Raw genomic sequence first — 23,363 nt, 5'->3', positions numbered from 1 at the left:
TAGGTTTTAATCTGCGAATGATTTTTAAAATATTACATTGTTTTAAGTTTTTGTATATGTTTTAGCTTTTTTTATGCTATTGTTAACTGCCCAGATATGAAAGTTTGGGGCGGTGTACAAATTTGACAAACAAACAAACAAACAAACAAACAAATAGGCTGTGTTATTGGGATGTTGGGGATCACTGGTATTTAACAAATAAGACAAAGAAAAGAAAATATTGCATAAAGTAAATTGCACTGATGGATGGGGCAGACATAAAGCAACATACCATATTCCACTGCTGTACAGTAATGCAAAACGTACTTTTAGCTCATTTGCAGCAACTGAATACACAAAACAATAAAGAGTGGAAGATACAAAGGGCTACTATTCAAAGCAGACCAGCTGGGTATGCATCCTTGTGCAACTAAAGAAAAGCACGCTGGGGGGAAACTGATGATCCAACATGGCAAGAGTGGTTAATGAAGGTGTGGGATTTGGCCAGTATGGTAAAATTAACTAATTGTATATGGACAAAAGAGGGAAAACAGATTTGTTCAAAAATGCCCTCTTTTATTCATGATTGGAACAATAAAACTCAGATAATGTACAACCATTTGTGTTTTATGGATTAATTTAAGATAAGATTTGTTGCAATGTAAATATGTTTAAATTTAAAATTATATGTATGTCATAGGACTCTTTCCTTTTGTTTGTTCTTAAGTTTGTTTTGATTGTCACTGTTTTGTTTGCTTTTTAACTGTTTTGCTTAAATTCATATTATAAAGATTGGGATTAGACACTAATATTTAATATTTCTGGATTTTTTGTATTTATAAATAAAATAAAAAATAAAAGCACAATCAATGCTGCAAACTATTATTGTGATGTAATGTGACACAACCCACCCATCCCCATTAGCTAAATATTACTTATCATAGCAATTTGCCCTTTGCACATCCATAGGATTCAGCTCCACCTGTTGATTTGAGTATTGCAACAGCAATTACATCAGTACTAATAATTAACAGAATCACATGGTTTTAACTATGGATGACCATTCTCACCTTCCATTGAATACTTGAAAAAAAGCCTGTTAACATTTGTCACTGTTTGCCCATCTTCTTCTTGATTTCTGAGAATGTGGATTCTCTTAATTAAATCTGCAATAACTTCATTAACTCCTCCTGAGAAAATGGCAACGTCTTTGGGTTTTAGCATTTTTTGTCTTAGTATACGCCTCATTTTTAGCCACTGTTCCCCCTCTCTGAAAAAAATAAAGATGATCTAGATCATACTTCCTGCTAATAATTAAGTGAATAGGACTGTCAACAAGGAAAAACAAAATTTCTCATTAGGAGGCAATAAGCAAATGTGTTTATACTTGAAAATGGGAAAATATTTGTGTGACAATTACTTATTTATACAGATTCCAGCAAGAGGCAAATGCTACATTGACCTACTTACTATACATTACATAGTACTTACTATAAATTACATATTTTAGGCAATGTATTGTTATACATCATGAGTGATATTCTATCAGAGTGATCCTATCCATGAGTTACGCCCACTGACTGAGTGGAGACAGAATTGCATCTATGCCCCCCTGCACAAATGTGGGGGGAAATAATGTGACAATTCCTCTGCGATGCTATCAGAATTCACTTTGCCACTCATGCTGTTAAATATAAGCTGTGACTATTTCAGCTGTCTGTTCTTGTGATGGTAAGCTGATATGGAACAATAATCCCTTTTTACACTCCAGAGTGGGCTCCATGATGGAGCACACACTAGAAAGAGTGGCTGTAATTTGTCCATCACCATATCCACCAGGGGTGAGGGTCTGCATCTTGCCTGTTACTTTGCCATGATAGGAGCACTTGCCCAGATGGGAGTGGTGTGGTGTCCAACAGCTCATAGTCTCCCTGCCAACCTAGTCCCAGTTACTGCTAGGATGATGATAAACTGAGCAAATGAGCTGTATGAAGTGAAGAGTAGGTAACAAGGTGCCCTGTGACAATACAGAAACCGGCAGTCAACCAAAAGGAGGATGGGCAAAAAGAGTGTTTCAGGCATGAATAGGTCAAACAGCTATCTGAGGGAGGGATCAGTCCACATGCTAGCATTCTGATTGGTTATCACACTGCACAGGTACAGTATGTGTTAGGGGTTTAGCTAGGGGAAAGGGGGCCTGTGTTCACCCCTCTCCTCAGCAGCCCCTCGGAGTGAGGGAGATAATGAAGAAAATAGAGAGGGGTACAGCTGGGGGGGCCTCAGGAGCTGGGGCCCCCGGGTTCTTTGAATCCATCCACTCAGTTATAGCCACACCCTTGGTATGTGTCTTTTCCCAAGGAAACAAAACATTCAGGAATTCAACACAAAATATGTCTGCCATGCCCATGCTTTCCTACTGAGCTACAGCTCCATATAGGGCTCTTTGGTACTGGACTAAACAGCTGAGTGCAAAAGGGGTTGGGACAAGGCATGCCATGAGCTAGGGACCTGAGGGATAACAGGGCCCTCATCATGAATTAATCTTCTGTCTGTTTCTATGTTGCATGCAGTGGGGCTACAGGACATAGACTCTAGCCCCACTGCATCACCTTTCCCCCATCTAAAATTACAGCCATATACTCCTGTCATCAGGGCCCACAAAAGGAAGAGTCTGTCTTGTAGAGGCCACATGAGTTTCATCCCAGCATAGGGCTCAGTCCCGCGTTCCCCATTTGTAACAGCATTTACCCAATGAGCTAATATCATTCCCAGTAAGCAGCTCATGGTGTTGCTTGTGATTAGCACTGTTACTTGGAAAGGGGAGAGAGATCTCGTTAGGGCAAAACAGAATATGTCTGTATCACTGCGTCTTAATTTTGTACTTACTATATCAAACACAAAAAGTTTAGAAAAATGAATGAGTTTTAACTGGAATGTAATTCCTTTGTCTCACACTATTGAAAGGTAATTTGAGTAGAGCTGCAATTTTTTAATAGTCAGGAAGAATGCTCATTAGATCCTTCCAATACCAGAGACAATTTCTCTTATATTAATACAGTTTGATGATGAATTTTTTTGCTTCCCCACCACCACTGCCACCAGTTGTGCCATGTAGTTTGGAATGTTTACCATGAAATAATCAAGCTGCAATCCAGTCTACAGTAATGAAATCTTATTGATTTCAACAAGTGTGAATAACCGTGGGGTAGACTGCAACATAACGTACATCTCAAATCACAAAGGACCGCATGGTTAACAAATGTAGACAGAACATTCCATCCCTGGAATTACAGAATAGATATATTTATTTTGGTCCATATTGTATCATTGAGATTTTGCTGACCTTTTCTAATGCACAATCCAGCTCTTATTACACAAAGCCCTTAGCTGCTGCAAATTTACCCTGTGAAAGGAGAAGAATGCCTGTGACTCATAAAGGGATTGGCTTTCTTTTGAATAGGCACATTACCAGAGGCACTCTTAACCCTGGACTTCCAGGCCAAAGTCCAGGGCCTCCACAGCCCCTAGGGGCCCCCAAATACTCTTTAGTCTGTCCTGGGTGGTGTGGTCGCCTGGCCAAGCATGATGATGCTTAATTTGCAGGGGAGGTGGGGCCTCCAAGGCCTTTAGGTCCAGGCTTCAAAATTACCTAGGTGCACCTCTGCACATTACATCTGTAATTACTCTGAATGTTCCCCATAGGCATTTGCCAACACTCTTCTCAAAGGTATATTATCATATTACAAACACATTCTTTAAAGAAACACTTAAAGCAAAAACAGTTCTAAACACATCATCAGACTTCTCTACAAGGCATAAGGATAGAAACATAGTTTGGCAACACAAAGACAAAGATACCATGGCACTCACGCAGATATAAGTCCTGTAGCTCTCCCTCGTAGATCCCTATATTCCTGCCACGAATCCATGTCAGCTCGTTGTGGCATGTATCCTTCTTCCCGGAGAACCTGGGCCACCATGTCTCGATCTGCAATGGATACAACTAATTTGGGACCAAAATGAGACTTGAAAATTTTTCCATATTCCTGAGCGTGCTTTTGCTATAAATAAAAAGTAAATTACAAATGAATAAACTATCCATTCTTAGCAAAATATATTTATACAACAATGTACCCTTATCTGCACAGATCATATTAATATGCAGTTAGAAATAATGAACTACACAGAGCCTAGCTCAAACTAGCAGAAACGCAAATCCTGGAGGGTATATCCTACACTGAAAACCTCCTACTTATATCTTGCTTTTCGAAGTTCAATCCAGCTTCTCATTGGACTCATTCTCAGCCCAGCTGGCTTTTCCTCCTACCTTGCTTGCACACAATCACTTCTCCCTCCTCCATCCTAGTTGTTTGCACCCACTCATCTGAAAATTGGGAGCACACAGAGCTCCTAAATCTGGGTAGGACACAGTTTTCGGTTGTTTGAATGACCTCATTATGTATTAAATGTACAGGAGTTACATTGCACATGTAATGTAGATTGACATTAATCTACATTATACACATCTGAACCATTTTATATGTAGTATCTGAACAAGACTAAACCATGTTTACAGTTAGTATCTGAACCAGAATCAAACCAGAGAATTAGGAAATACTTACAAACCCAACATGAAAAATGCACCAAAATTTTAAATAGTTTGAAGTGATTCCCTGAGCACATTACTGAGTAAAGGTTTCCATTTTTGTCTGTTTTGTTGTTGTACAGAACAGTACTAATCGCCCCATTTCTTGGTAAATTCTATTTATGATCTGTACTGATTGCCAGGAGAAAATGGATGCACTTAAATGCCCCCACCTTAGAGTAGATTTATTGTTTTAAATACATTGCAGAATGATATATAGTTTTGGGTGGGGAAATTCTTACTCATACAACAGTGCATCCCTGCTAACTAATCTGTGAATGCCAACTGGTGAAAACAGATGGACAATTATGACATAACTGCTGGGAAATATGAAATATGAAGAAAAAAGTGCCTTTCCCAGGAGATTATTTTACATAAGTGTGCTGTAAGCCAGAACCATTTTATTTCAAAACTGAGCAATTAAGTCTGTTTAAAGAAAAATAAACTACAGTTGAGAATTCCTGTGATCATTTGGAAATTATGCTGAACAGCCAAACACTATGGAGGAACTTTGGCTACTATAGTGCAAATAGTGGCTTACAGCTGATACAACCTCCTAATAGCACAATCTTATGTGTATTTATTTACCCAAAAATTCCACTGAGTTCAGTGGGATTAATTATCAAGGGAAGGAGAGCTGGTCTTGTGATAGCAAGCATGAATCGTCCTCTTTGATAAGCAACATCTACCCTGGTTTGCATTTGAATGGGAGACTATATGTGAGCACTACAAGATATTCTCCTTAGGGGATGGGGCCACTCTGGGAAGAGCATTTGCTTGCCTGCATGCAAGAGGTTCCAAGTTTCCTCCTGGGCAACTCCAGATAGGGCAGAGAGAATCCTACCTGTAACCTTGGAGAAGCTGCTGCCAAACTGTACAGACAATACTGAGCTAGATGTCTGACTCAGTATAAGGTAGCTTCCTATGTGCCTAAGAAAGTGTGGATGGAATTATGCTGTAAATCTGGCAAGTGATATATAAAACTAGCTGGCCCAGACGCAGAACATCTGTGCCTCTAGTTTGCCCCTCATTCTCGGCCCTCCTCCCTCCTCTCCCCTCCCCCTCAGCTCCCCACCCCCACCGGTTTTCAGCCCATTTCAGCCTGCCTGCCGCTCCTCCACCCCCCTTTCTCTCGTCCTCAGTGTTTTCCCCAGTGCCACTGTGATTCTTCTTCATTGATCAGTCAGTTCATCTATCTTGTGATTTTTAGCCTACTTTCCAGTAGGCTTATGAGATCACCTGGCATTCTGTGTGTGTGTCAGTGTGTCCATGTGTCCCCCGACTATCAACTTCGCAATGGCTGGACCAATATGAACCAAATCGGGTACAGTTGTAGGGACACATAGGGACACCTCAATGGCGTAGTTTGTGATGATGTCATCTACCCCAATCCAAGATGGCGGATGCATAAACTTTTGAGGCACAAGTGAACCGCTTAACCAATCTGAACCAAATTTGCAACAGCTGCAGGGACACATAGGGATGTCCAAATGACATGGTGTGTGATTAAGTCATCCACTCCAGTTCAAGATGGCGGCCACATGAACATTCAAGGCGCAAGCAAGCTAATTTGTGGACTGTCTAACAAATTTAAACCAAATTAGGTACAGTTGCAGTGAGGGATACATAGGGACACCTCAACAGCATAGTTTGTGATGATGTCATCCACCTCAATCCAAGATGGTGGACACAAACTTTTCAGGTGCAAGTGGACTAACTGCTTATCCAATTTGAACAAAATCTGCTACAGCTGTAGGGACACATAGGGATGATCTAATAGTGTGGTGCGTGATGATGTTATCCACCTCCATCCAAGATGGTGGTTGCGTGAACATCTGAGGTGCAAGCCAGCTAATTTGTGGACTGTCTAACCCACTGAAACCAAATTGGGTACAGTTGCAGTTGGTGACACACAGGGACACCTTAACGGCATAGTTTGTGATGATGTCATCCACACTGATTCAAAATGGTGGACGTGAAAACATGTGAGGTGCAAGTGGGCTAACTTGTGAACAGCTTAACCAATTTGAACCAAATTTGCTGCAGCTGTAGGGACACATAAGGACACAATGACGTAGTTTGTGATGATGTCATCTACCCCAATCCAAGATGGTGGACATGTGAATGTTTGAGGTGCAAGTGGCCTAACTTGTGGACTGTCGAACTGATTTGAATCAAATTAGGTACAGTTGTAGTAAGTGATACACGGGGACACCTCAGTGGTGTAGTTTGTGATGATGTTATCCACCCTGATTCAAGATGGCAGAACCATAAACTTTTGAGGCACAAATGAGTTAACTTGTGAACCGCTTAACTGATTTGAATCAAATTTACTACAGCTTTAGGGACACATAGGAACAGCTCAACAGCAAAGATTGTGATCCAACCCAATTCAAGATGGTGGACACACAAACATTTGAGGTGCAAGTGCAATAACTTGAGGACTATCTAACCGATTTGAACCAAATTTGCTACAGCTGTAGTGAGTGACACACAGGGACACCTCAATGGTGCAGTTTGTAATGATGACATCCACCCCAATCCAAGATGGCAGACACATAAACATCTGAGGTGCAAGAGATCTAACTTGTGGACCTGGATTTGCATCAAATTTAGTCCAGATGTGGAGACAGTGAAAGCGCTATAAAGTAACTGATGTCCATATTTCTGCTGATGAGCAACTGAGATTTGCGTGCTCATGTGTGTGTCTGTATTTTGAGCCCACTCATTAGCTATAAATCTGCACTTTGCCAGTTATTGCTAAGGCACCCACCTAGTCCTGGCTCCACCTCTCACTACTTCTGGTTCCACCCATCACCTGCCCATCACCTACCTAGAGCCTCCCCAGTCCCAGGAACCACCATCCGCCACTGATTTGTAATTACTTATAAGTTCTTTTTAGCATGTGGAGTTTGGATTGCTGTTGTTTTTGGGAATGGGAAAGAAAAGGAAATTGTGATGTACCTGCTGATGTATCTATCTATTGTGATTTCTGAATACCGTAAATAAGTGTATTGTAGAATGATGTGGTTTTTAATAAAATCAACCCTAAAATCAACCCTACTTACTCACTGTCCCAACCAATACAATGCAAGATTCATTCACTACTTCTGTGTCACAGCAGGGGGCAACTTTCACTGCTGTTCTAAGGTTAATTTCCAGTACTGGTACAATGTCATGAGCTCTGGTATTGTGCCAGCATCAGGACATGAAAGCTTAATTTGAAGCAATCTGTCAACACAATATTAATTATAAGAGTGGGCTGTTACCAACATCATGTTTAGATAGGCAATGTTATTTTGGAGTGGGGTATGTGTGTGTAAACATTTGGAGCATAAGCATAATGCCCTAAAGAGCATGATGTAATTATTCAATGAATTTTTGTTTTCAGTGTATATGCTTTATTTTTTTCAGGAAAATAGATAAATATTTCAGCAAAGTAAGAAAAGCAAATTCTATTATATTTTAAAAACAATAATAAAGAAGAATGCAAGCCATTTGAGGCACAGATTGTGTTGACATCTGTGTTTTTAAAGTTTCCAGCACTGGTTTAGGGCTCTGAATGGTATTTTGTACATGAATTCCATATGGTGACATGGCTGTAAGCTGTTTGAAATTTTGCAGCCAATGCGCTTGATCTTTGTTCCATTCATTAAAATGTTTTGTTTCTAGCAGATGTCATGTAACACATCACATGCAAATAAACAGGGGTGTGTGTGTGGTGGTGGTGGGGAAATAACTCCTGCTTTCCTGCTCAACACTACAGTGAATACGCTCTATAGCTACAGCTCTTCTAAATCAAAGTTGTTTCCCTTTAACCAAAGCAGTGCAAAGTATGCTCTGGCTTAAATGTTGGAGTCAGGTTACTGACAAACAGAACCTTCATTGTAAAACCAGTGAGCTCCCTCCCCCCTTTCACATATGGTGTGATGCATGGAACATTCTCTGTGTGTCAGGCTGCATCATTTAAGTAGCTGCTGTGGTTACTGAGAGGTTTCAGATTAATTCTTCTTCTATTCACTGTGCTATTAACAGGGCTTTATTAATCCATTTACATTGTTGTATGTTGAATAGTTTGCATAAGACCTGAACAAAAAAACTACATAGCAGTGCAAGTTGAGTCATATATGTGTACTACCATTTCCTGTGGCTTTCCAATGAACTGTTAAGAGTTCTCTGTTCTGATGTACAAAATTGTAATAAGTGTTTTTGAGCTGATTGCACTGAATTGTAGATATGTAGCTGTTGTGTTAACTGTTTCAGTACACACATGGATAAAGCTGACATGGTTTTATTAATCAATTTAAATAGTTGTATAAGTTGGTTTGCATAAGACTCTTATGCAACTATGTATTACTGCAAGTTGAGTCATGTTTGCATACTACCATATCCTTTGGTTTCCCATTAAACTGTTAAAAATTGTTTATATGTACAAAATCGTAATATAGTTTTTAAGATGATTGCTTACACTGAATTAGTTGCCCTTTCAAATCATTTAACTATTGTACTGTACAACCAGGATTGTGGATATATAGCTGTTGTGTCCAGTTTCTTTTAGCATATGCATGGCTAAAGTGGGGATTCTAACCCATATTACTATGAGTCTGAAACTGGGAGAAGAGACTGATTAGATTAGATTAGATTAGATTAGATTAGATTAGATTAGATTAACTGGGAGTACAAGAGTGTATTTTGTACTGCAAAACCTGTTCCTGTCTGGTTTTTGACTGGAAATGGTGCTGAGATTTTGCTGTGGTCCTGGTCAATCAACAAAAAATGATAAGCTTGGGAAAACTGTACCTTCTTTCAGTGGTTTTTGATACTGTAATTTATGAAGTGCTGGTAAAACAATGTTAAAACATCCATGCTGAAGCCCCATCGTCTGGTGCACCTCAGGAATTCATGACCACCATGACTACCATGGGACTGTCTCATAATATATCATGACTAATATAAGCACAGTCATACACCAGCTGATATCCTGTGTGCATGTGCTTCTAACAAGGCACACATGCAGCACTAAAACACACACACACACACACACTTCCTAAGTGTGGGTGCTCTTGCTCAAGAGCACAGCAATTCTTGCTGCTCGCCCTTTGTTCCAGAAGCACATTTGACAGCAGAAACACATTGCTGAGGATTGCACAGCAGTCAGGGATACATTTCCATAAGTCAAAGAGCAGTTCTAGAGCACAGGGGAAATGGAGAAAATCACTGCACTCTTGCACAAGAGCACCTGTGCTTCAGAACCGAGGAGGCTAGTGCTTTTGTTTGAAGCAGGCATGCACCATTAGGAAGTCAACCACTGGAATTTGTTTTTTGTAAGAAGGCTGGAGAACTACAAGCGGGAGATGTAATTACGACACTCTAAAGGTAAAGTTGTGCCGTCGAGTCAGTGTTGACTCCTGCTGACCACAGAGCCATGTGGTTTTCTTTGGTAGAATACAGGAGGGGTTTACCATTGCCCTCTCCTGCACAGTGTGAGATAGATGAGGCCTTTCAGCATCTTCCTATATTGCTGCTATATTGTATAGGTGTTTCTCATAGTCTGGGAAACATACCAGTGGGGATTCAAACCAGCAACCCCTTGTTCCCTAGACAAGTTACTTCTCCACTGTGCCATTAGGTGATGCCTAGTCATGGACAAATCTTTACTTGGTACAGACTGCATGTTTGATGTGTACATATCCCGGACCATTTGGGATAGTCTTTCCACAAAGACTAATGAATCTAAATGTTCTTGATTGCTCTCGGAGGAGTTTTTATCTGATACTGCAAGCACTAGTTAGCTTCTGGAATAAAGAAATGACATGAACAATTGACACTATTGTTCCTAAACATTCTCTCCCCCATGCTAGAACTCAGTCTCTTCTCTTACTGTTCTGAAAAGCTATATGCAATTAAGTAGCAGGGAGAACTCAGTATAAGTCAGAGCCCTGGCTTTGTGGCAGTGACAGTGGTGAATAAATCTTTCTTCTCTGACATCATTGCGTCCATACAGTGGTTGACATGCTACGCAGCAGTAAGTGAGCAGGAGAAGGGTTGCACATTTGCAAAGAGCCTTCAGCATCCCTGGGCTGAAGGCTGCTTGTGCAGTTCAGCGGGGGGGTGGGGGGGTGGGGAGGTTGCATTTCTCGCCTCGCTGTTAAAATACTTTCCCACTTACATAAGTATGTGCCACTTTCCCCAGACTATGGGGACACTCGGCTGTGCAAGAAGTCTTCGGCACACAGAGCCACTGAAAGTTTTTTGAAAATGCATAATCCTTCTCCCACTGACTTACTGCTATATATCATGTCAGCCAGTGCCATCTGGCAAAAATCTTGTGTTATGAGGGGGAAAGTGGGGGTGGATTGTAGGTGAGCTTTTCTGGGTGGTTATCTTTGTTCACTCAGGCCTTTAAAATCTTGATTTTTAAAAATTGATTTTTAAAAAGTTTTAAATTGTTTTGTATTATATTTTGTATCCCTCCCTCTTTGGTCTGTTAAGATTTAATGTGTTATGTGTTTTCACTTCATGTTAATGCTGGGTTGTGAGCCGCCCAGAGAACAATTTGTTGTTATTATTATTTACTACTACTACTACTACTACATTCTAGCTCTTAATAGAAGGCAGCAGCCTTGGTTGCATGCAGTGTTCCCTCTAACAGGGACGCCCAAATGTTGACTACAACTCCCAGCAACCCCAGCTGCAAAAGCCTTTGCTTGGGAATTATGGGAGCTGCAGTCAACAACATCTGGGAATCCCTGTTAGAGGGAACACTGATTGCATGCTGTGACATTTTCGTACATGTTGCAGGAAAATATTGCTCCCATCTGCTGACTTATATGCTACATTGATTACAGAATTAATTTTAGGAGTGCCCCTGGCCCTCTTGTCACATTTTGTGGATGAGTCAGTTTCAGTTGTCATTTTCTAAGGAAGTGGGCAAATGCTTGGATCCAAAGATCCCACTGCTCTAGGCACTTCTGTTAGCATGATAAGCAGGCGGGAGTGGCTGTCCTCTCCTGTCTATGCCTCCTGAAGAGGATTGGGAAACTCTCCAGAGTAGCTTTTTTCAGTGGAAGAGGACTGCGTATGAGAGAGAAACTGGGGAAACTGGGTTGGTTGGTTGGTTGGTTGGTTAGAGAGATACGTGCCTCTCTTCTGGAGCATGTAGTTCTTGCTTCCTTTAAGGAAGATGTATAGTTTCTTCTAAAACACACAAACTTTGGTTCCTTCTGATCTGGGTAGCTATATACCACTCTCCAATTTACTCTTCTTGCCCAAGGTGGTCAAGTATGTGTTGGGCTTTTGTATGAAAATAGCTAAGTTACTTAGAGATTGTAAATGTGACTATGCAGTGTCTTCCCCTTGAAAGTTATGATATGGTCCAGTGGGGTGGTCTGAAAGAGTACTAATAAGTAATTAAACATCATCTCCTTATGATAAAGACTGATCGTGTAGTAGCAAGCATGACTTGTCCCCTTAGCTAAGCAAGGTCCACCCTGGTTGCATATGAATTGGAGACTACATGTGAGCACAGTAAGATATTCCCCTCAGAGGATGGAGCCGCTCTGGAAAGAGCAGAAGGTTTCAAGTTCCCTCCCTGGCATCTCCAAGATAGGATGAGGAGACTTCTGCCTGCTGCAGCCTTGGAGAAGCCACTGCCGGTCTATGAAAACAATACTGAGCTAGACCAACCAATGGTCTGACTCAATATATAGCTTCCTATGTTCCTTTGCTTTCTGCTCCAGCCAGAGAGAGAGAGAGAGAGAGAGAGAGAGAGAGAGAGAGAGAGAGAGAGAGATGCCATCTGATTCTCCCTCTTATTGAACGTGCAAGTAGATTTGGAGAGAGGTGAGGTCCTTTCAATATGTTGTTGACACTCAGCTTTATCTCTCCTAATCTAATCCAGGAGCTGCAATTTAGGTCCTACATGGCTTCTAATCATGGCTAGAGTTTCGATGTAGGTGTGAGCTGACTGAAAAGACTTTAAAATAAAAAAGACTGAAAAGATGTTGTTAAGTAGGCCATGTGAGTTGTAGGTTTACAGTTTGAAATTCATGCATTTATACTGCCTTTTGGCTAGTGTGCTGCATTTATGGTACTGGGTTTGACAAGGCTGTTTCACAATTCAAGGGCATGGTTTCAAACAACAAAGCCCTAAACGGGTCATATATTTTTTGCTCTTCTCCACATCTTGCCATGACTATTTAAATTCATGAGAGCATCATCTTAATGATGTGGGGGCAGGGGACATCTAAGTGCCAGCCCCACAACTATAGAACTTACTTCTCCAAAGTTTTTCCAAAGCCTGAGTATTTGGGGGTGATTACTCAAGTCAAGGGGTGAACTATTCATTTTCTGTGATTAGCATCTGATGTCTAGGAGTTGAAGCTAATAAGCATTTCAACTATTAGTTGATGCTAATAAATTCCTCATCAAAGACTCTTGGGAAAACTTAGCAGTCATGGGATAAGGGGACAAGTACATGTGTGGATTGGTAACTGGTTGAAGGACAGGAAACAGAGGGTAGGGATAAATGGAGAGTTTTCACAGTGAAGGGAAGTAAGAAGTGGGTTCTCCCAGGGATATGTACTCAGACCGGTGCTTTTAAATTTATTCATAAATGATCTAGAAGTTGGGGTAAGCAGCGAGGTAGTCAAATTTACAGATACCAAACTATTTAGGGTAGTGAAATCGAAAAGAGATTGTGAGGAACTCCAAAAGGATCTCTCCAAACTGGGTAAGTGGGCAGCAAAATGGCAAATGTGGTTCAGTGTTGGCAAGTGTAAAGTGACGCACATTGGGACGAAAAACCCCATCTTCAAGTATACATTGATGGGAGCTGAGGTGTTGGTGACTGACCAGGAGTGGGATCTTGGGGTCATGGTGGACAGCTCATTGAAAGTGTCAACTGAATGTGTGGCAGCTGTGAAAAACGCCAATTCCATGCTAGGGATCATTATTTATTATTATTTATTTGTTCGATTTATTAGGAAGGGGACTGATAATAAAACTGATAATATTAGCTTAACCTGTGCAGAGCATCTGCACGCTAGTACTTGATTGCTCCCCTCACCCCCTGCCATAGCCCCCCTCACCTCAGAAGTCTCTCCCCCCTCACCACCTCTTCCATCTGGTTGCTTCCATTCCACTCACCCCTCTCGGTTACTCCTCCATCTCTTTACTCTATCCCTCTTGGCCGCGGCTGCAGCGTTGCTGGCGCCTATTAGCCAAGCTGCAGCCCCCTATCCCCAGAGACCTCCTCACCCAAGCCCCACTCCTCCCCACAGGAGCAGCAGTTGACCGGGCCCTTCCTCACTGCCGCCACCGCCATGGACACTCGTTCCCCCCCAGGCCACTGACAGGCCTGGGCCTGCCCCTTGCCTCCCTCGCCAATGGCCTCAGTAGCCCAAAACAGTAGCAGTGGTTGACTGGGCCCTTCCTTGCTGCCACTGTCATGGCTGCTTGTTCTCCTCAAGCCGCTGACAGGATTGGGACCATCCCTCACCCCTCCTTCTTTCTCTCTTCCCCTCCATTCTTTTTCTCTCTCCTCCACTCACTCTTTCCCTCTGTCTTTCTTCCCCTCCATTCTTTTCTCTCTCCCTCCCTTCCTGAGTCAACAGTACTCCCCCCCCCTTATCTAATTCACACAACAGCAGCCTCTTTCTCCTGAAGGGGCTCTTTCCTCCCTCATGACCCCTCTCTTTGCAGACCCCTGCCCACTACCCTTTTAGATAGATAGATAGATAGATAGATAGATAGATAGATAGATAAGACAAGATAGATTCCTCTCCTCTACAATCAAGAACATCTTCTGACCAGTAACAGTTGCATTCCAACTGAGCTTAACCATCACAGGGTCCTCCTCCCTATCTGCATATGGAATCCCAACTGGCCAATCACCACAGTGCCACAGGTTCCTCCTCCCTATCTGCATATGGAATCCCCACTGTCCAATCAGGTGCTTCTGCTTGCAAACTCTCACGAGAGCTGCCACCCATAGGATTAGCTATGGGTATGCCTTGGATAATTTATACACACACACACACACAAGCTGGGTCGGGCACAGAGCATCTGTGCCTCTAGCTGCCTGCTCTGCCACCGCCCCCCACTCAGTGCCGTCTCCCCTGTCAACGTTATTTTCTCTCCCTCCCACCCCCCACACACCTGGCTTTTTCCCTCTCCCACCCTTCCTGTGGCTAGCCTATCCGGCAGCTCTCCGAACTCTCGTGAGAGCTGCCACACATGGGATTAGCCATGGGTATGCCTTAGAGAATTAAATATATAGAGTATCTGGGCCAGGCGCAGAGTATCTATGCCTCCAGCTGACCCACCCACCGCTGCTGTCCCCCCCCCCCCCCCCACACACACGCATGCTTGGCTTTCTGGCCGACCGGCTGCTCCATCGTCTCCCCATCCCCAGTGGCTGGCCTGGCCTGCCACCATCATTGTCTCCCCATCGCTATCTCCCAGGCAGCTACTCTCACGAGAGCTGCCACACAGGGGATTCATGACGGGTACACCTCGGAGAAATAAATAGATAGATAGATTATAATGCCATTATACAAAACTATGGTGCGGCCACACATGGAGTACTGTGTACAATTCTGGTCACATCTAAAGAAGGACATTGTAGAACTGGAAAAGGTGCAGAAGAGGGCAACCAAGATGATCAGGGGCCCTGAGCACCTTCCTTATGAGGCAAGGCTACAACACCTGGGGCTTTTTAGTTTAGAAAAATGACGACTGCGGGGAGACATGATAGAGGTCTATAAAATCATGCATGGGGTGGAGAAAGTGGATAGAGAGAAATTCTTCTCCCTCTCACATAACACTAGAACCAGGGGTCATCCCATGAAATTGATTGCCAGGAAATGTAGGACCAACAAACGGAAGTTTGTTGACAACGCATAATCGGCTTGTGGAATTCTCTGCCACAAGATGTAGTGACAGCCAACAACCTGGATGGCTTTAAGAGGAGTTTGGATAACTTCATGGAGGAGAAGTTTATCATCAGCTACTACTCAGAGGGCTAAATGCCACCTCCAGCTTCAGAGGCAGGAAGCCTCTGAGTTCCAGTTGCGGGGGAGTAACAGCAGGAGAGAGGGCACGCCCTCAACTCCTGCCTGTAGGCTTCCAGCGGCATCTGGTGGGCCACTGTGTGAAACAGGATGCTGGACTAGATGGGCCTTGGGCCTGATCCAGCAGGGCTGTTCTTATGACTTTAATATATACTAGCTGGGCCGGGCACAGAGTATCTGCGCCTCTGGTTTCCCCTGCCTGTGGCCATTTTCTTCTCTGCCAGAACACTAACATTGTCTTCTCCCCGTCCACCCACCACAAGTTTCTCCCCTGCCTGCTCCCCCCACCCCGCATGTCTACTGGTGGCGCCGCTTTCCTCTCCCCTTGCCGGCTGCTTGCTTTCAAACCCTCGCGAGAGCTGTCACACATGGGATTAGCGACAGGAACACCTTGGAGAAATATACAGATGGATATTTAATCTTCTTCGCTTTTCAACATACTAGCACCTCTCAGCTTTGTGAAATAAACTAAATATATAGCAGTCCCAGATACAGTGCAAAATAACTGGACCTGTGTGAGACAGCAACAGTGTGGATGGCAACAGCACCAAGTCCTTAGGGCGTGCAAATGTGTTATATATTATGTGGTGTGAAAACACTCTTGTTCCATGGCAACCATCCTGTTATGTGATGGGGGAAGGAGAATCCATAGAACCAGATGTGGAAAAACAGGCAGGCAAGAGCCAAATGAAACATCTCACTAAAATCTCAGCTTCCCTTGAAGCTTACGCATTCTTGCCGGGAAAATAAGACAACTGCCGCGCTCGCTCCCCCATAAGTGGGACGTGCGGCCCGCCTTCCCACCAGCCAATGGGAAGACCAGAGGACGAATGAACGCAAGACAACGCGCATCGCCTCCCGCCCCACCCCGCGGGCCTTGTGAAAGCGCGCGGGGGGGGGGTCCGGAGGAAATGCCGTTAATTGTTGCCTGTTGGCAGCAGTTGGGCACCCGTAGAAATAGCTGCTCGAGGAGCGGCCGTTGCTTGCTTCCCTCGGCCTGCCGTGCCGCCTCCACCTTTTGCGCTCTCTTTAAACAGGGAGGGGAGCCGGCGGCTGCGGGGGAGGAGGGATACCAGGCGTGTTTTTCAAACCGCCCGCCTCCTGCTGAGTGAGGAGGGGATAGTTGTGTAACTTTTCGCCCGGCGGTAAGAGCGGCGTCTGCCTCTCTGCCTCCTTTTTTGCCGTCTCAGTCCCCATAATTGCATTTAAGAGCTTCCATGTGTGTGCAAATATAAGGCCCAGAGACAAATAAATATAGAACCTCCCCCGCAGGGACCTGTAGAAGGAAACAGGGACACAGTGGTCTCTCACTAGAGCGGAGGGGGAAACTCTAGTTAGTTCTGGGCCCAAAAAGTAGTCGCCGGACATTCCACGCCGTGGCACACAAGCAGAGGCGAGGAAAACGCATTTTGGTCAAGTTCTCAATTACTCATTTTCATGTAGAAGCTACGTGTCTCAGACTAATAAGTGAAGGGAGGCATTTCCGACCACAGTATCTCGTCAGGTTTGTGGCAAATACTCCGAGGAACAGAGAGAGAGAGAGAAAAAAAACACACACCTAAATAATGCACATCTCAGAAGTCATTTCTCAGACATGACTAAACCATTTAAATATCGCCACCCCCGCCTTTGCCATCCATGTTCATTCAGGTTCCTGAGTGGTCAGAAGAAGAGATCGATTTGAAAAGAAAAATTAAAAGAAAGCCTCCGCGGCATACACTTCCTTGACTACAACATTCTATGTGCAAATACCATAGTAAACAAATACTAATCGCCGCCGCCGGGCCCAAAGTAATGCAATTTACAATGCAACGCATGTTTCCCTAGTAACTGTGTCGTAGCCTCAGAAAACAGAGCCGTGGAGAAGAATATGGAGAAACAGGATCTCCACACATTTATGAACAATTATCCAGCATGGATACGACAGCTAAGCCGACTTCCGCTTCGAAACCCTCACTCTAACTGACGTTTTACCTTTCAGAACTCAGACTGATTTTATTTTCTGAAGAGTTAAAAAGTCATAACTGCCTTCAGGTCTCTACAAACCAGGCTCCATGAATCCCTATCTGAAGCGGGGGGGAGAGAGAGAGAAGAGAGAGAGAGAGAGAGAGAAGAGATTCTGTTAACTCTTCCTGTGCCATAGACTGAAACTCGTGAGGATGACAGTGTTACAAATCTGGCTGCTATGCCCCAGCTATCTGCTCTAGGTTGAAATAAGATGCATACTTGGCAAAACAGAGAGCGAAGCACTTCTATCCCAGATCCCCACAATGAACTCAGTTGTACCTGGATTTCATGAATGCGTCCAAACCCATCGTTCCAGAAAAACTCGACGAGATTGGAGAAGGTCTTGGGTCCTGGCATTTCTTTCAGGCTTTTCACTCTTTGGTAGCTTGGGTGCCGGCTGGATTTGAGGAGTCCCCTGGCTCCCTCGGAAGTTGCCACCGTCCCCTCCTCTTCTTTGTCCTCTGCTCTTGCAGCTGCATTATTCTGCACCTCCAGGGATGTGTTGCTTGAAAGTTTGGGCAGCTGGTGAAACATACCTACAAAAATCACCCCACAAACGCAACTCCTTTTAGGCTTGAGCACCTGTTTGCAATCTCTTTGCAATACTTTGGCGAGGAGAGACATTTTTTTCCTGGCGCTGGAGAAAACTTCCCGTGCGCTTCAGTAGCTGCCTTTCATTTAGACGAAGCGCCTCTGTTTGATTTCTACAAGCAGCACTTCTCCAAAGTCTTACTGCCCTGGGCATCAGTTTACAAAGAGCATCATTAAAGACTCCCTCCCCCGAGATTGGAAAAGGCGGGGTGGTCTGAGCAACGATGCGTTGGGTTTCATTTAGGTCAGATAAATGCCCCACTTAAGTTAGTATGATCTTAAACTGCCAACATGCCCTCCTACCATCTTGGCAAATGGGATTGTGCTATTATGTGTCCATTTCTTGCCGTCCGCTTCGTTTTCATGTGTCAGCTCATGCTAAACTATGCTACTCAGCTGCACAAAGATTGCCACTCAGTCTCCAGCACAATCACAGGGAACAGGAACAACCCAGTTATTCTGTACATAGAACACAATGTTTGTAACGACAAAAGTTACACACACACCCCAAATGGGGTCGAATAATAATCAGAGTGTCCATATGTGGCCTTTGGTTTTATATATGTTCTCAAAATCATAAGTAATAGAGTTGGTTCATTAGAAAAAATACAAAACCCAGAGTCAGGTAATACTGACCATGCAAAATAAAGCACAGTTGTGAGCAGCATGTTTTCAAGTCCTCCAGAACTATACACCCTGCCTACCCCCTCACTTTTATTTTTGCTTTGCTTAACATCCCAGCTTGATGTTCTGCAGCACTTGAAAGTTTTCTAGTTAGAACCTTCTGTCACCCAGAGATTCCCAACAGGGGCTTTTGAAGGGTTCCCAGGTGGCACCCAGGGCCCACCTGCCTTGCCTTCCCACACTTTAGCCACACTGTTTGTTCCCCATCTGAAAATCTCTGGCTTGAAGCTGGCCATTCCTCAGCTATGTGTGTGCTGCAGAAGGGGTGGGGAGGATGAAGATTCTCCTTCTCTGCTCCAGATTGGCTGGCTTCCTCCTGAAGCTTAGCCTACGCCTCCCCTCATACTGACTGACAGGCTGCAGAAAATTAGCACCAAGTGCTAATGGAACACTTTAACTTGTCCCATTAATTTCAGTAGGAGTGCTCATGAATAACTTAGTCTGGATATAAGCCAGTGACTGGAGTAGCCTGTCTCATAGCTGTAACATTTAACTTTGTGTGTGCATGCACATCATGGGCAGATCTCATCTATGGGCAAAATGGGTGGTGCTCACATTAAATTTTCCAGTCAGCCATGTTGTCTCTGCCTCAATTTTTTGTGCCTACTGCCTCCACCTGTTGTTCCCTGCTGCTCTTGCCTGCAGCCGCTTTAAGAGTTGTGAGATGGGCAACAGTAGCATCAACTTCAAAGAACAAATGAAAAGCCCCAGATCTTTTAAAATATTAATATTAATACGGCAGGAGCCAATAAACAGACTCACTTTTGTTTTGCAATCCAACCGATCAGAGAGGGCCTAAGCTGATTGACTCCCCAGGTAGCCAGAGTGCCCAGAGGGTGGAGAAGTGTTTTTCTTTTAGCTACTCAGAAGAATCCAATCACTCTTTTGGTTAGAGAGCATGTAGGCTAGCTGGCTGTTGGTAAGTGTGATCTCTGGCTTCTTTGTGTTTGTTTGGAGGGGAGGAATGCAATCTCTTCTTTCTTTCCTTTGCTCTCTGATCTGATCTGTATGCAAAGCATTGTGGCCCATTCCCAACATGACATGCCATAAAATATTAGAAGGAACAGCAAGCTGTAAGACTGGACTAATTAGATTAGAAACTGGCATAAGAAGGCAGAAAGTTCTTTTAGAACATATGCATGGATTACTTAGACTAAACTGCTTTTCAAATAATTGCAGAAGTGGCATTCCATGTGTGTGTGGTGTATGTAGAGAAAAAAATTATTTATTTATTTACTTGTTTGTTTATTTATTAATTAAATTTTTATACCATCTTTCATTAAAATAATCGCAAAGTGGTTTCCAAAACAATTAAAACAATATAAAACCATAAAGAATAATATTACACAATAGGAATTAAAATGGAATATAAAAATACAAATCTAATTAAAAGTTTAAAACACATGTACAATATAACCATAAGAATACTAAGCAGCAGCAAACAAAACACTCATTTAAGAGCCTGGGTAAAAGGCAAGGTTTTACTTGTTTTCTAAAAACTGTGATGGAGACTGGGGAGTTGAGGCCCACCAGGTGATCATTCCAAAGTCTGGGGGCAATTCCAAAGTCATTCCAAAGTCTTTGGATCATTCCAAAGTCTAGGGATGTGCATGGACCGCAGAGGTGCGGTCTAATGCTGGAGGGAGCTCTAAGGGTAGGGGGGGTTGTACTTACCCCTCACACCACTTTTCCCCCTCCGGCGCTCCATTTCTTAGTGCAAATTTTGGCGCAGCAGCGTTCCTCCCTGCTGCCCCTGCCCCCTTGTTGACTGGTAAAAGCAGAAGTAACTTCCGCCCATGAGCCCGCTGCTGATGAACCGCCGGACCGGGCCACTTGCGAACCAGTTCGCAGGCTTCTAACATGGCCTGCGGACCGCTTCGTGCACATCCCTAGCAATGACTGAGAAGGCCCTCCCACATTGTCAGCACACGGAGCAGGGCCCCCTCTGATGACCTTGTCAAGGGGACAGAAACCCTTGAGAGTATATGGTCCCTCAGGTATCCAGGGCCCAAACCATTTAGGACTTTAAAGGTCAAAACCAGCACCTTGAATTGGACCTGGAAACAGATTGTCAGCCAATGTAGCTCTTTCAAGATGGGGGTAATATAGTCCCAGTGCGCAGCTCCAGATAACATCCTAGCTGCCACATTAAGCACTAGCTGCAGTTTCAGAATATTCTTCAAGGGCAGCTCCATGTAGAATGTGTTACAGTAATCCAGCCATGACATGACTAAGGCATGGGTAACAGTGGCTAGATTTCCCTTCTCGAGAAAGGGATGCAGTTGGTGCACTAGCTGAAGCCACGCAAAGGCACCCCTGGCCACCATTTCCACCTGAGCTTCCAAAAGCAGAGCCAGATCCAGCAGTACCCCAAGCTGCGCACTTGCTCCTTCAAGGGGAGTGCAACCCCATCCAGAACTGGTAGAATCTCCGTACACCCAATTGGTTCTCCTACTGACCAACAATACCTCCATCTTGCCCGGATTCAACCCCAGTTTGTTAGCCAACATCCAACCCATCACCAGAGGCGTATCTAGGGAAAATAGCACCTAGAGCAAGCACTGAAATTGTGCCCCCTGTCCAAACATCCGACACCCATCTTTCAGATAACTTTACCATAATATCAGCTCAAAAATACAAGTCAAGTTTGTTAATCTTTGAATTTTTCAAAAACTATTTAGCAGTGGACGTAGCCAGACCAAAAAATGCTGGAAAATGACAAATTTCAGTATGCTGGGGCTCATGAAATACCAAATACTATGTGGAGGTGTACTTGGAAAATGAAACAGAAGTGTCTGTCTAATTTTCTACTATGCATTGTAGCATCACTATTACATAAGTTTTAAAAATAAATGGAGAATTTGACTTTTCCCAGATACTCTGAAAATAATTAAAGGATATGCAGAGTAAATTGTGTCACTGCTTGGAATATATTCTAGTATTTCAGAAAGACAGTTAAAATTAGAGAAAGAGAGCAAGAAACTCCCAGTGGGTCTTAATACTAAGGATTTCACACTGATTCAAAGACAAACTCACCATTAATAGCCATATTATTAAGACATCACATTTAACTCACATCACAAGAAGCAAAGTAAGAGCAAATGAATACAATCCTAGCTCATACGCTTCAGCTCAGTATTCACAAGCCCTGATTCTCTGTACATAGTGCAAAGCTGAATATGTGTAGAGTGACTTATATTATATTATATTATATTATATTATATTATATTATATTATATTATATTATATTATATTATTTTACTTGTAGCCCCTTTGGGGGGATTCCTAAAGGCTGCGGGGGGGGGTGTCTGCAAAGGTCCCCCCTCCCCCCTCTGGCCTCTTAATTCACCGCCACAGCCCGTCCCAGGCTGATTTTAGGGCCTGTTTGGGCCTGCAAAGACCAGCATGGTGGCCATTTTGGAGGCTGCCACACATGCTCAAATGGCATGTGAGGCCTGGCAAGGCCTAGGGCCTCACAGGGACCATTTGAACATGTGTAGTTGCCATTTTTAAAAACAGGTTTTGTTTTGTTTTTTTTTTTTAAATGGCCACCGAAAACAAAATGGCTGCTGCACATGCTCAAATGGCATCTGTGAGGCCTGGCATGGCCTAGGGCCTTGCAGAGGCCATTTGTGCATGTGTGGCAGTCATTTTGTTTTCGGTGGCCATTAAAAAAATTTCATTTTTAAAGATTTTGCCCCCCCTTCAAGTGGTGCCCGGGGCACGCCCCTGCCCATCACTGCCTCCAGCCCCCGATTCAGGACATCCACTGCCTCCCTAGCATCAGGGAGGCAGTGAATATTGCATATTGCATGTTGCTGACAACTCAGTCCAAACCCCTAGATATTGCATGTAGCAACCAAATCCCAGTGGTTGCATGTTGCATGTAGCAACCAAATCCCAGTGGTTGCATGTAGATGTTAAACAGCATGGGGGACAAAACCAAACCCTGTGGGACCCCATAAGCCAAGCCGTAGTCTCCCAGCACCACCTTCTGGACCCTTTCCCCAAGAAAGGACCCAAACCACTCCAAAACAGTGCCTCCAATCCCTATACCCGAGAGGCGGTCCAGAAAGATACTGTGGTCGATGGTATCGAACATCACTGAGAGGTCCAGCAGAACTAACAGGGACACATTCCCTATCAAGCTCCCGGCGTAGGTCATCCACTAGAGCGATCAAGTAGAAGCCAGATTGAAAAGGGTCTAGATAATCCATCTCATCCAAAACCCTCTGTAGCCGGGATGCCACCACACACTCTATCACCTTCCCAAAAAGGGAAGGTTAGAGATAGGTCTATAGTTATCCAGGTTGAAGGAATCAATGGAAGGCTTTTAAAAATAATTGTCTTACCATTACCTCCTTGAGGCATAATGGCATCCTGCC

General features: G+C 43.7%; 1 protein-coding gene across 3 annotated transcripts in view; it reads right to left on the bottom strand.

Annotated features, from left to right (window-relative positions):
• LOC128340236 (cytochrome P450 27C1) overlaps positions 1 to 19,170 on the bottom strand; it is a 41,451-nt gene extending 22,281 nt beyond the window's left edge. Inside the window, exons 1-3 of one of the 3 annotated variants that reach the window (XM_053285165.1) lie at positions 17,983 to 19,170; positions 3,850 to 4,040; positions 1,050 to 1,249 (exon numbers count right to left, since the gene is read on the bottom strand). In XM_053285165.1, coding sequence (XP_053141140.1) covers positions 1,050 to 1,249; positions 3,850 to 4,040; positions 17,983 to 18,327 — 736 coding nt within the window. In that variant the 5' untranslated portion in view covers positions 18,328 to 19,170. Of the gene's footprint in view, positions 1 to 1,049; positions 1,250 to 3,849; positions 4,041 to 16,207; positions 16,491 to 17,982 lie in introns of those variants that run through there. The other 2 variants (XM_053285164.1, XM_053285163.1) reach the window with 2 other exon arrangements.
• Positions 19,171 to 23,363: the final 4,193 nt, after the last annotated feature.

The sequence above is a fragment of the Hemicordylus capensis genome, chromosome 1, assembly GCF_027244095.1.
Source record: "Hemicordylus capensis ecotype Gifberg chromosome 1, rHemCap1.1.pri, whole genome shotgun sequence".
NCBI lineage: Eukaryota > Metazoa > Chordata > Lepidosauria > Squamata > Cordylidae > Hemicordylus > Hemicordylus capensis.
This window is presented reverse-complemented; position numbering and strand designations above follow the sequence as displayed.